The sequence below is a fragment of the Scyliorhinus torazame genome, chromosome 6 (assembly GCF_047496885.1).
Source record: "Scyliorhinus torazame isolate Kashiwa2021f chromosome 6, sScyTor2.1, whole genome shotgun sequence".
In the NCBI taxonomy this organism is placed as follows: Eukaryota; Metazoa; Chordata; class Chondrichthyes; order Carcharhiniformes; family Scyliorhinidae; genus Scyliorhinus; species Scyliorhinus torazame.
In genome coordinates this window covers 207629551-207643291 of record NC_092712.1, presented here as the reverse complement: position 1 = coordinate 207643291, position 13741 = coordinate 207629551, and the positions used below count along the sequence as shown (strand labels likewise).

Sequence of the window (13741 nt, the reverse complement as noted above, 5' to 3'; positions counted from 1 at the left end):
TTTAATGGAAAAAGTTCTTAGTGTAATTTCGGCCACGATTGCCAGGGTGTTTCCCAATGGCCACGTTGACGAGTTCACGGCCCATATTTAACAGCACTTAATGCCGAAAATGAGCCCCACAATTTCTGGCCCCCTCCGCTAACAAGGAGGAGCTGCTTTTAAGCACTTCCTCACTCCCAGCTAGCACACAAGCATGACACCATGCAGACCTGTTCCCTGCTTTGGCGATGCTGATCTGGCCAGGCTTCTAAACGCCGTTGATACGATATGGGACATCCTACTCCCCCAAGGGAGTTGGAGGGCCAGCAACAGTGCCACCAATACCGTCTAGGAGGCAGTGACAGCGGCCGTCAGTTCTAATAGCGTGACCAGGTGGACCGCATGCAGTGCAGGAGGAAGACCAATGACCTCCATGTCCAGATGTGGTGCACATGCCACGTTTCTCCCCAATGCACCAAGCGAGTGGCACACAATGCTCCCTATCTGTCCCCTGCAGTAGAAGTTAGCCCATAATAGGCGTGGAAGGGCCCAGCCGGGCAGTGGAATTCCAGATATCAGAGTCCTCACCCCCTATAAGGAGCGTTCCCTGGGGTTCACAGAGTTGACTGAGCAGAGAGTGGTCACCAACTGTGAGGGTGGCCTGCAAATCCAGTAGTGGTCTCCTCCCTTAGAATTTGGACACAGTTTAGATGACATTTCAAGCTCTTTTCCTGTCTTCGATGGGGCTCTATTTGCAATAATCACCTCTTCCACCTGCTGGTTTGGACTCGGTATTTTAATCTTGGGAGCTGAAGGCTCTGAAGCAGTATTTGGATATGTTCATGGGGGGCAGATTTGCCAGTTTTAGGGAGTTAGCTGAGAAATTCCAGCTGCCCATATCCAGTCCTTTTAGGTATTTCCAAGTTCGGGAGTTTTCGTGTAAAGTTTTTCCTTCCTTTCTTTTGGCACCACCCTCTTCCTTGATGAAGAAGATTTTGCCTCTGGCTAGGCTGAGGGTCAATCCTGGATATATATATCCTTTCAATGGATTCAATGGATGTGAAGGCAAAATGGGAGTCCGAATTGAGTCCCATTCTTAATGGTGAAGTGTGGAGTGAGGCCTTTCATAGGGCTCAGATGAGCCTGATTCAGTTTAAGGTTTTGCATAGGACACACTTGACCAGGACAAGAGGATGAGTGGGTTCTTGCCTGGTGTTGAGGATAGGTGTGAATGCTGTTCTCTTGGGTCGGCTAACCATACGCATATGTTCCTGTCCTGTCCCAACTTATGGAGGGACATGTAGGTTTGGATCCGTGTTGGCTGGTGGCCATATTTGGGATGTTGGATTCACTGGTGATACTGTCTGGGCTGAAGGCGGATGTCCTTGCCTTTGCCTCATTGATAGCCTGGAGGCGAATATTTCTTAGTTGGAGGTCTCCCACTCGGTTTAGTGCCTCTGCTTGGCTGGATGACTTAATGTCATTTCTGCATTTGGAGAACATCAGGTTCACCATCTGGGTGGGGTAGGGGAGTCAGTGGAGAGATTCTACCTAAGATGGCAACCATTTATTTCCTTCTTTAAGGAGTTAGTCACCATCAGTTGTTTGGGGGTTCAGATTAGTTTTTGTATTTAAGTTCATTTGGTGTTGTGTATAGTTTTTCCTTTATTTTTGACTGTGATGTTTTGCCTTTTTATTCTGTTTGATCATTTCAGGTTGTATTGATTATTATGAAAAATTTCTTAATAGACATTTAAAAAAAAAAATAGATGGTTTTAAATGCTTCAGCCTTGTCTTTTACACTGATATGCTGGGCTCCCCATCGTTGAGAATGTGGATATTTGTGGAGTTTCCTCCTCCAGTGAGTTGGTTAATTGTCCACCACCATTCATGGCTGCATGTGGCAGGACTAGAGAGCTTTGACCTGATCCATTGGTTATCAGATTGCTTAGATTTGACTATCGCATGCTTCTTAAGCTTCTTTGGCATACAGGTAGTTCTGTGTTGCAGCTTCACCAGGTTGATAGCTCATTTTTATGTATATGAGGTGCTGCTCCTAGATTTCCCTCCTGCGCTCTCCACTGAATCAAAGTTGGTGGTAATAGTAGAGCTATGCTGGACCATGAGGTTGCACAAACTACTTCTTTGTACTATCATGTAACATACTGCTCAGAGTTGGGGTGCCGGTTTCGGAACCCTATCATTGTAGCAGTGGGCCGGCCAAATCTGTTTAACTCAGACACAGAATTGGCATTATCCAACTCCATGTCTCTCGACCAATGACAAAGTGAGGCTGTGATGAGAATGTTCTGCACCTCTAAATCCAAAGATTTTGAGTTGAAAAGACCCCACCAGGAGTTAGAGTGGCCAAATCAATGTTATACCTTAATTGATATCATGATTTGCCTCCTCTGCATACATCCAGCAGATGCTCCCTGTGCCGTCATCAAAATTTATATCTGATGCAATCAACACCAGAGTGCTCATGCATGTTGTGGATGGCATTTTGCAGTGGCAAAATGGCAATGAATATTCTGAAGAAATGTTTACACTTATTCAAATTGGGTCTGGAGTGCACAGTGGAAGTTCATGTTTGAAGCAGATGGTAATTCAGTTTAAATGGCTTGGATTTTGCAGTGACAAAATGGCGAAAGTGTCAGAATTTGCGATAATTAGTCCACTGAAATTGTCAGCAATTTTGGGAGCATGTATGTGTGTGGAATAATCCAGAAGTCACTGTCAGTGATTCCATGCTTCTGAAGGGTATGCTGTTGATGCTAATTTTACATTTATGCAATGTCAAATTTCATAATTATGATTTTTTAAAAATCCACATTTTTTAAAAGTTTGTTTATATTTGTTATTTTAGTTTCTATCTAGAGCTAATTGTAATTTTGTTCGCTATCTGAAAATTTAAATTTAAAAGTGATGAATACAATACTTTTAACTTCCTGGTGTGCTGTCTGTGAGAATACATCAATGTGACTAGCTGATGAGCCTGTGTGCTGAGAGCTCTACTGCTGCATGCTTGGAGATCATCTTGAATTGTCAGTTGGTTTAAACTATCAGAAAATGGAAAAGCCACGCTAGATTTTTGTGCGCAGTTTTCTTCTAAATCAGATAGGATCCACATTGCTTCATCGCTGGTAGCTGAACCCCTTGTGTGAAAGGTAGTGTGAAAGTTCCCTGGATGATTTTTCAGTGAATTAGTGTCAATTATACCAAGTCCTACTCACTTAGTGTCCAGGGTTTCTAGCAGAAAACTTTCAGGTGTGTAGTTATATCAAGGTGCAAACTCTTAACAGTACTTTCAGGTTTGCTGGCAAGGACACCGTGCTTTCCTTCTGTATTGAAACCATTTTATGATGTTCTAATTCAAAAGTTCTGTTAAGGGATTCTGAAGGCTATTTTTGCCCTTAATTTGTTTTCCAGTGTTGACATCATTATTGGCACCTGTGGGTTTCCTAAATAGAATCATAAAAAACATGAAGAATTTACATCACAGAAGGAGGCCGCTTTTTTCCTTCATATCTGTGGCAACCAAAAGAGAATAATGCAACTGAATCTCACTTTCCTCTCTACATCCATAGCAGTATAGGTTCCAACACATCAAGTACATATCCAAGTATCCATACTTCTACCACTATTTCAGGCAGTGAGTTCCAGACCCCCACCACTTTTTAGGTGGAAAAAATAATCTCCTCAACACCCCTTTTATCATTCTGTCAATTGCTTTAAATCTATACCCTCTGATTATTTGTCTTTCTGCTGAGGGAAATCGATTATTCCTATCTACAATATCTAGGCCCCTCATATTTTTGAACATCTCAATTAAATTTCCCAATTAAATGTTCCAACAAAAACGATCCAAATAATTTTTCATGGCTAAAATTTTCCATTCCTGTTAACATCCTTGAAAATCTCCTGTATGCTCTCTAGTGTGATCACACCCTTCATTTAATGTAGTGAACAGCAATGTGCACAATACTCTAGCTGGGGTCTAACAGTGTTTGGTACAGTTCCAGTATAAACATCTTTCTTTTATGTCCTGTGCTGTGGATAATGAAGGAAAAATCCCATATGCCTTAACTGCCTCATCTACCTGTCATACTACATTCAAGCATCTGTGGACATAAGCACTCCAAGCTCCCTCTGTTCCTCTACACTTCTCAGTGTCCTGCCATTCATTATTTATTCCCATTCCTTGATAACAATTTCTAAATACTGACAGTTCTCTGGATTGCATTCTGTTTGTTGCTTTTCTGCCCACCTGACTAGTCCATTGACATGGAGTCTACAGCTTTCTAAGCAAGAGGCTGCTCCCTTGCTGGAAAGATCCCGGCTGATTACTTTACGTCCCCCTAATTATCCTCATTGTCATACCCGCTATTGCTGGGTGGGTAGTCACTGCCAATGATCACCCACCTTTGATTTGAATTCATTTATTATTGTCACATGTATTAGTATACAGTGGAAAGTATTGTTTCTTGCATGCTGTACAAACAATGCATACTGTACATAGGGAAGGAAGGAGAGTCTGCAGAATATAATGTTACAGTTATGGCAAGGTGTAGAGAAAAGATCACCTCCGACTAGATCGGCGAGAGATGAGAATGCATTAGGTCCCCAAACTGACATTGACCTTTATAATTTAGCTACTGCATCAATCTCCAAACCCACCTCATGGGCCTCATAATATTATGCCCATGGAGTACAAACGAAAGCTCATTTTTGATTTGAGAGTGCAGCAGCAGATCCCCAATATTACCAGTGTAAATGTGAACGCCTGACTAACTACTGCCCTTCCCCTCCCCCCGATCAAAGAACAAAGAAAGGTACAGCACAGGAACAGGCCCTCCAAGCCCATGCCGACCATGCTGCCCGACTAAACTACAATTGTCTCCACTTCCTGGGTCCGTATCCCTCTATTCCCATCCTATTCATGTATTTGTCAAGATGCCCCTTAAATGTCACTATCGTCCCTGCTTCCACCACCTCATCCGGCAGTGAGTTCCAGGCACCCACTACCCTTTGTGTAAAAAAACTTGCCTCATACATCTACTCTAAACCTTGCCCCTCGCACCTTAAACCTATACCCCCTAGTAATTGACCCCTCTACTCTGGGGAAAAGCCTCTGACTATCCCACATAACCAAATCTCTATTATGACACTTCATATTAATTATCCCAACTGTTTTTCATTCCCATCACTCTAGTCGTTCCTAGACATGTACCTAGAAACATTATGCAAATCAGTTTGTTATAGAGTAGAATGCAATGAGCAGTTGGTCATTGGGGGACGATTTGAGCCAGTTCTTAGCTCGAGTTAATTTTGACTGTAGACTTTTTAGGGGGGTTTTCTTGCCTATAAATAAGTTTTGAAACTTTATTTCTAACAGATTGTAGAAGCAGCATATGAACCAGTACCAGAAGGACTCTATTCTCACAAAGTATTAGAGACTATCAAAAGGTAAGAACATAAGACAGGAGTAGCCTATTCTTCCCATTGGGCCTGCTCACCATTCGAGATTATCATGGTTGATCTCTTACCTCAACTCCACCTTCCTATTCCATTCCTTAGTATCAAGAAATTGATCAATCTCTGTCTAGAATATATGACAACCACTGAAAATCTACAGCTCTCAGGGTAGAGAATTTCAAAAAGCTGTAACTCTGAGTGAAAATATATTCTCCTGATCTCAGCTCTAAATGGTCAACCCCTTATTCTGAAATTGTGACCCCCTAGTTCTAGATTTCCCAGCTCAGGAAAGCACCACTGATGCCAGGAATCGGCCTAGTGAACATCTTTGCATATCTCCAAGGCAAGTATACATTTCCTGAAGTAAGGAGACCAAAATTATACACCGTATACTCCAGGTGTGGTCTCACCAAGGCCTGTACAATTGCAGTAAGACTTTTTCACTCTTGCACACCAAACTTGTGTAATTGTTTTTCTAATTGTTGTTGTACCTGCATGTTAACTTTCTGTGGTTCATGTACAAGGACATCCAGGTCCCTCTGAGTGCTGAGTAATGAGAGCCTATTGTCAAGCTCTTATGAAAAGAGTTAGAAGCAATCACTCCCAAAGTAAATTAACATCTATCAAGGAAAAGCCTTCATAAATATTCTCACTAAAAATGAACTAGAAGTCTCTCATTGTTGCGGGAGTTTCACGTCTATTTGACTATAGTGTTTCTCACTCCTCAACTGACCAGACTTATCCGTGTGGAGTTTGCACATTCTCCCCATGTCTGCGTGGGTTTCACCCCCGCAAACCAAAGATGTGCTGGTTCGGTGGATTGGCCACGCTAAATTGCCCCTTAATTGGAAAAGAAAAATAATTGGTTACTCTAAATTTATATTTTTTAAAATGACCAGACTTAAGAGTTTCAGTTCAAGAACTTTATTCCAGCTATAGCAAGGGAGCTATATTATTCAACTTTGTTCTTAAAATTTTGAAAAAAAAATACTCAGCACCCAGGTTTTGCTTTCAATTACAATGTATCATGTGATGCTGGAACGAATATGTATTTAGACATATGTGTGTCTACCAATGAATACAAAACTTTAAAAATCATTGCATTTTTATTTAGAAACTGAATTTCATTTTGTTTTTGTTTTATAAATTAATCAATTCCTGCAGGTGCTTGACCTCTGATTCAGAAGCCCGGCCAGATGTTGTAGAAGTAAGTGCAATGATTTCAGATATTATGATGAAATACATGGACAACTTATGCACAGTGCAGATAACTATGGAGAAGAAGCTTGATCGGGAAAGAAGGCGCACACAGAGATATTTCATGGAAGCTAACAGAAATGTAATGACTTACCACCACCAGATCTCCATGATATCACATGTAAGCATCATAATATTTTTGATTCAATGTTATGGAAGTTGTAGTCTGCTGGAGTGCAGAATTAGAAAAATATTCACTCTTGACCTCTTTTTGTATGAAGGCTGTCTTTTCACTGCTTTTTACATTATTTTTTGTCATACATTTTTTTTGTCACCGGGCTTAAGTCTGTAAGATTATTGTCCAGAAGGCAGTCAAGTTGAAAGGCAATAGTATAAATTATTCTGTGCTACATTTCATAACTGCAAGCAAATATAAGCTCACATAGTGACACCCATGATGTGGAGATGCCGGCGTTGGACTGGGGTGAGCACAGTACGAAGTCTTACAGCACCAGGTTAAAGTCCAACAGGTTTGTTTCGATATCACTAGCTTTCGGAGCGCTGCTCCTTCCTCAGGTGAGTGAAGAGGTATGTTCCAGAAACAAATATGTAGACAGATTCAAAGATGCCAAACAATGCTCGGAATGCGACCATTAGCAGGTGATTAAATCTTTATAGATCCAGAGATGGCGTAACCCCAGATTAAAGAGGTGTGAATTGTATCAAGCCAGGACAGTTGGTAGGATTTTGCAGGCCAGATGGTGGGGGATGAATGTAATGCGACATGAATCCCAGGTCCCGGTTGAGGCCGCACACATGTGTGCGGAACTTGGCTATAAGTTTCTGCTCGGCGATTCTGCGTTGTCGCGCGTCCTGAAGGCCACCTTGGAGAACGCTTACCCGGAGATCAGAGGCTGAATGCCCTTGACTGCTGAAGTGTTCCCCGACTGGAAGGGAACATTCCTGCCTGGTGATTGTTGCGTGATGTCCGTTCATTCGTTGTCGCAGGGGCATCAGGGGCGGTGGTGGGGGGGGGTCAGGGGGGGTTGGGAGTGCTGGGGGGGATTGGGGCATCAGGGGTGGTGTTGGGCGTCAAGGGGGGTTGGGAGTGTTGGGGGGGATTGGAACATCAGGGGCGGTGGTGGAGGGGGGGGTCAGGGGGGGTTGGGAGTGTTGGGGGGATTGGGGCATCAGGAGCGGTGTTGGGGGGGGCTGGGAGTGTTGGGGGGGATTGGAGCATCAGGAGCGGTGTTGGGGGGTCAGGGGGGTTGGGACTGTTGGGGGGGGATTGGGGCATCAGGGGCGGTTGGGGGGTCGGGGGGGTTGGGACTGTTGGGGGGGATTGGGGAATCAGGGGCGATGTTGGGGGTCAGGGGGGGTTGGGAGTGTTGGGGGGGATTGGGGCATTGGGGCGGTGCTGGGGGGGGGTCAGGGGGGGTTGGGAGTGTTGGGGGGATTGGGGCATCAGGGGGGGTTGGTGGGGGGGTCAGGGGGGGTTGGGAGTGTTGGGGGGGATTGGGGCATCAGGGGCGGTGGTGGGGGGGTCAGGGGCGGTGGTGGGGGGGTCAGGGGGGGTTGGGAGTGTTGGGGGGATTGGGGCATCAGGGGCGGTGTTGGGGGGGGCTGGGAGTGTTGGGGGGGATTGGAGCATCAGGAGCGGTGTTGGGGGGTCAGGGGGGTTGGGACTGTTGGGGGGGATTGGGGCATCAGGGGCGGTGTTGGGGGGTCAGGGGGGGTTGGGACTGTTGGGGGGGATTGGGGAATCAGGGGCGATGTTGGGGGTCAGGGGGGGTTGGGAGTGTTGGGGGGGATTGGGGCATTGGGGCGGTGCTGGGGGGGGGTCAGGGGGGGTTGGGAGTGTTGGGGGGATTGGGGCATCAGGGGGGGTTGGTGGGGGGGTCAGGGGGGGTTGGGAATGTTGGGGGGGATTGGGGCATCAGGGGCGGTGGTGGGGGGGTCAGGGGCGGTGGTGGGGGGGTCAGGGGGGGTTGGGAGTGTTGGGGGGATTGGGGCATCAGGGGTGGTGTTGGGGGTCAAGGGGGGTTGGGAGTGTTGGGGGGATTGGAACATCAGGGGCGGTGGTGGGGGGGGGTCAGGGGGGGTTGGGAGTGTTGGGGGGATTGTGGCATCAGGGGCGGTGTTGGGGGGTCAGGGGGGGTTGGGACTGTTGGGGGGGATTGGGGCACCAGGGGCGATGTTGGGGGTCAGGGGGGGTTGGGAGTGTTGGGGGGGATTGGGGCATCAAGTGTGGTGGAGGGGTCGGGGGGCTGGGAGTGTTGGGGGGATTGGGGCAGCGGGGGCGGTGTTGGGGGTCAGGGGGGGGTTGGGAGTGTTGTGGGGGGATTGGGGCATCAGGGGCGGTGGTGGGGGAGTCAGGGGGGGTTGGGAGTGTTGGGGGGATTGGGGCATCAGGGGAGGTGTTGAGGGGGGTCAGATGGGGTTGGGAGTGTTGGGGGGGATTGGGGCATCAGGGGCGGTGTTGGGGGGGGTCAGGGGGGGTTGGGAGTGTTGGGGATTGGGGCATCAGGGGCGGTGGTGGGAGGGGTTGGGAGTGTTGGGGGGGATTGGGGCATCAGGGGCGCTGTTGGGGGTTGAGGGGGTTGGGAGTGTTGGGGATTTGGGCATCAGGGGCGGTGGTGGGGGGTCAGGGGGGGTTGGGAGTGTTGGGGGGGGATTGGGGCATCAGGGGCGGTGGTGGGGGTGTCACGGGGGGTTGTGAGTGTTGGGGGGGATTGGGGCATCAGGGGCGTGTTGGGGGTCAGGGGGTGTTGTGAGTGTTGGGGGGATTGGAACATCAGGGGCGGTGGTGGCGGTGGGTTAGGGGGGATTGGGAGTGTTGGGGGGTTTGGGGCATCGGGGCGGTGTTGGGGGGTGGTCAGGTGGGGTTGGGAGTGTTGGGGGGGATTGGGGCATCAGGGGTGGTGCTGGGGGGGTCAGGGGGGGTTGGGAGTGTTGGGGGGGATTGGGGCATCAGTTGCGGTGTTGGGGGTCAGGGGGGGTTGTGAGTGTTGGGGGGATTGGAACATCAGGGGCGGTGGTGGGGTGGGTCAGGGGGGATTGGGGGTGTTGGGGGGTTTGGGGCATCAGGGGCGGTGTTGGGGGGGGGGGTCAGGGGGGGCTGGGAGTGTTGGGGGGATTGGGGCATCAGGGGCGCTGTTGGGGTTTGAGGGGGTTGGGAGTGTTGGGGATTTGGGCATCAGGGGCGGTGGTGGGGGGGGGTCAGAGGGGGTTGGGAGTGTTGGGGGGGATTGGGTCATCAGGGGTGGTGGTGGGGGGGTCAGGGGGGGGTTGGGATTGTTGGGGATTGGGGCATCAGGGGCGGTGTTGGGGGTCAGGGGGGGTTGTGAGTGTTGGGGGGGATTGGAACATCAGGAGTGGTGGTGGGGGGGTCAGGGGGGGTTGGGAGTGTTGGGGGGGATTGGGGCATCAGGGGCGGTGCTGGGGGGGGGTTGGGAGTGTTGGGGGGATTGGGGCATCAGGGGCGGTGTTGAGGGGGTTGCCCCCTGACCCCCAACAGCGCCCCTGATGCCCCAATCCCCCCCAACACTCCCAACCCCCCCTGACCCCCCCAACACCGCCCCTGATGCCCCAATCCCCCCCAACACTCCCAACCCCCCTGACCCCCCCCCCACACTGCCCCTGATGCCCCAATCCCCCCCAACACTCCCAACCCACCCTGACCCCCCCAACACCGCCCCTGATGCCTCAATCCCCCCCAACACTACCAGCCCCCCTTGACGCCCAACATCGCCCCTGATGCCCCAATGTCCCCCAACACTCCCAACCCCCCCATGCAGATGCTGCGACAACGAATGAACGGATATCGCGCAACAATCACCAGGCAGTAATGTTCCCTTCCAGTCATGGGAACACTTCAGCAGTCAAGGGCATTCAGCCTCTGATCTCCGGGTAAGCGTTCTCCAAGGCGGCCTTCAGGTCGCGCGACAACGCAGAATCGCCGATCAGAAACCTCTAGCCAAGGTCCGCACACAAGAGTGCGGCCTCAACCGGGACCTGGGATTCATGTCGCATTACATTCATCCCCCACCATCTGGCCTGCGAAATCCTACCAACTGTCCTGGCTTGATACAATTCACACCTCTTTAACCTGGGGTTACCCCATCTCTGGATCTGTAAAGATTTAATCACCTGCTAATGGTCGCATTCCAAGCATTGTTTGGCATCTTTGAATTTGTCTATATATATGTTTCTGGAACATACCTCTTCATTCACCTGAGGAAAGAGCAGCGCTCCGAAAGCTAGTGACATCGAAACAAACCTGTTGGACGTTAACCTGGTGTTGTAAGACTTCGTAATAGTGAAACCCAATCAGGTTGCCACAGCACTTCTAAATTTCTAAGTTGGTTTAATAGTTCAATTCATTTTTTTAATACTTGCTCAATAATGGAGCTTGCAAGATCATGTCAGCATAAATGATGGGCTGAAGCTGGTAAAATAAATTTTCGTGCAGCATAAAAATACGAACTTGATATGGTACTATAGGTATTTTTGAAGTTTGGTTACTGTCACAATGGATTTATAGAAGTTAATGTCTGAAAAAGCTTTTCAATAGTGTGATTATTCAGTAAAAACTGAGAGCTTGTTGAATATAATGGCCTTACATATTATTACATTGCAATATCTGGTGGGTGGAGGTGAAGGAAGGAATCATGGAATATATTCAGAGGCTGGTTACAGCATAAAATGAATCCAATTGGTCCATCAAGCCCATGTGGATTCTCCGGAAGACCAATTTAGCTAGTCTCACTCCTCTAGTCCTTTTACCCTAACCTGCAAATGTTTTTCCCTTCACGTTCTTATTGAAAGCCATGACGGAAATAGGCAGGGCATTTCAAATTATAAACATTCACAGCATAAAAATGTTTTTCCTCATGTCACCTTTGGTTCTTTTGTCAATCACCTCAAATCTGTGTCCTCTGACACACAACCCTTTTGCCTTTGGGAATAGTTTCTCTTCATCTGCTCTGTCTGTCATAATATACACCAGTATATCATGGTGCAGACACACACACTGATGGACACACAGCAAGACCAATCAACACACACAACACCGCAGCCAATCACCAGTTAGAGCACACTCACTATAAAGACTGAGGGCATCAGTTTTCCCACTCATTCGGGATGCAACCTCTCAGAAGGACAGAGCTTACAGCTTACAGCACAGATCTTCACCATGTGCTGAGTGCATAGACTGGTTAGGACAGGCATAGGTCGTTAGTTTAATCTGACATCATGTTAACCCACAGTGAAAGTATGTTCAACAGTTTCTAACTTAATAAAAGAGTGTTGCACTATTTTAAGTGTTGGTGACCTGTATGTGTTCCACGGATCCAGAGCACCCAACATATCATGGTACCAGTAGTTGAGGGATGTTAGAACTTCTTAGACCTACCTGCAAGTGATCTGCCTTCCACCAGCATACAGCCATCCTGCAAAATGGACAGCTTCCGCCCACCGCCGCTCCGCATCACCGGTAACCTAGGGGCCAATTGGAAGATATTCAAACAACGCTTCCAGCTCTACCTTGAAGCCACAGACCGGGAAGCTGCCTCAGACACCAGGAAGATCGCTCTCTTCCTATCCACGGCCGGGGAACATGTGAACCACATTTTCAATTCTATCAACTTTGCTGATGGTGAAGATAAATCAAAATTCAAGACCGTCCTCCTTAAGTTTGACAGTCACTGCGACATCGAGGTGAATGAAAGTTTCGAGCGCTATGTATACCAACAGCATTTGCAGGGTAAGGATGAACCTTTCCAGTCCTTTCTCACCCACCTCCGCATCCTTGCGCAGTCCTGTAATTACGGGCCCACCTCCAATTCCATGATACGCGACCAGATCGTTTTCGGTGTTCAGTCAGACCCCCTACACCAGCAGCTCCTCAAGGTACATCAGCTCACCCTAGCGACTGCCATCGAGACCTGTATGCTACATGAACATGCCACTAGTCGGTATTCCCATATCCAAGTGGTTGAAACAGCGCGGCAAGGTCCCAACGAGGCAGAACGGGTCCAAGCAATCGAGCAACTCAGCCTGGATGAGGGCGGCCATTTCGCGCGCTTTTCGCGGACTCCCGCGCTTGTGCGCACTGAACGAGAGGACGGTGACATCGACGAACGTACTGCGCAGGCGTGCACCACGTATGACCGCACCGCACATGCGAGGTGGCGCAGCGAACGTACTGACGCTACAATGTGCGGCAACTGTGACTCCACCCACTTAAAGCGGCAATGTCCTGCCAAATCCCGACGATGCCTGCGATGTGGCAAACCTGGCCACTATGCTGCTTTATGCAGATCAGCTCAGCCTGCCAACTCTCGTCACTCCAGCCAGCCCCACAGGAATGTCTGGGCCATTCAACCCACGGTCACTGAGCCCGATTCGGACCTGCTACCCGATATTGACACCGAGGACCCGAAGGCGCCTTTTCGAGTCGGTATCATTACAAAAAACAAGGTATCCCTGAAGCAAAGAATCCAGCCTCTATCGGTATACAGCTTCGATCCGGACGATGAGTGGTGTGCCACCCTTAGGGTCAAACAGAAATCGTCGCCCACCTCAGAGACTTGATTTATGAACTTTTCGAATTTATGGACTCTCTGAATTGTTTTGTTGCTTTGTTTGTATATAGTGTTGATCTCGTTACTCTTGTTGCATACTGCTTCTCTGCACCAGGCATCTTCTCATGTAAATAGCTTAGTTCTCATTTACGTAGTGCTGTAAATATGTCTTCGCACCCCACACGTAGTTAGGAACATTCTCACCACACATTATTTTTTGCCATACACATACATTTTTTTATAAAAGGAGGGATGTCATAATATACAGCAGTATATCATGGTGCAGCCACACTGTGGACACAGCAAGACCAATCAACACACACAACACCACAGCCAATCACCAGTTAGAGCACACTCACTATATAGACAGAGGGCATCAGAGTTCCTGCTCATTCGGGATGCAGCTTTTCAGAAGGACAGAGCTTACAGCACAGATCTTCACCATGTGCTGAGTGCATAGACTGGTTAGGACAGGCATAGGTCTTTAGTTTAATCTAACATCG

The 13741-nt window shown here is 48.5% G+C and overlaps 1 protein-coding gene across 1 annotated transcript in view; it reads left to right on the top strand.

The window, feature by feature from the left end:
• Positions 1-13741, top strand: part of nek10 (NIMA-related kinase 10) — a 460338-nt gene that overhangs the window by 328134 nt on the left and 118463 nt on the right. Inside the window, exons 25-26 of the mRNA XM_072509340.1 lie at positions 5378-5448; positions 6622-6835. Coding sequence (XP_072365441.1) covers positions 5378-5448; positions 6622-6835 — 285 coding nt within the window. The remainder of the gene's footprint in view (positions 1-5377; positions 5449-6621; positions 6836-13741) is intronic.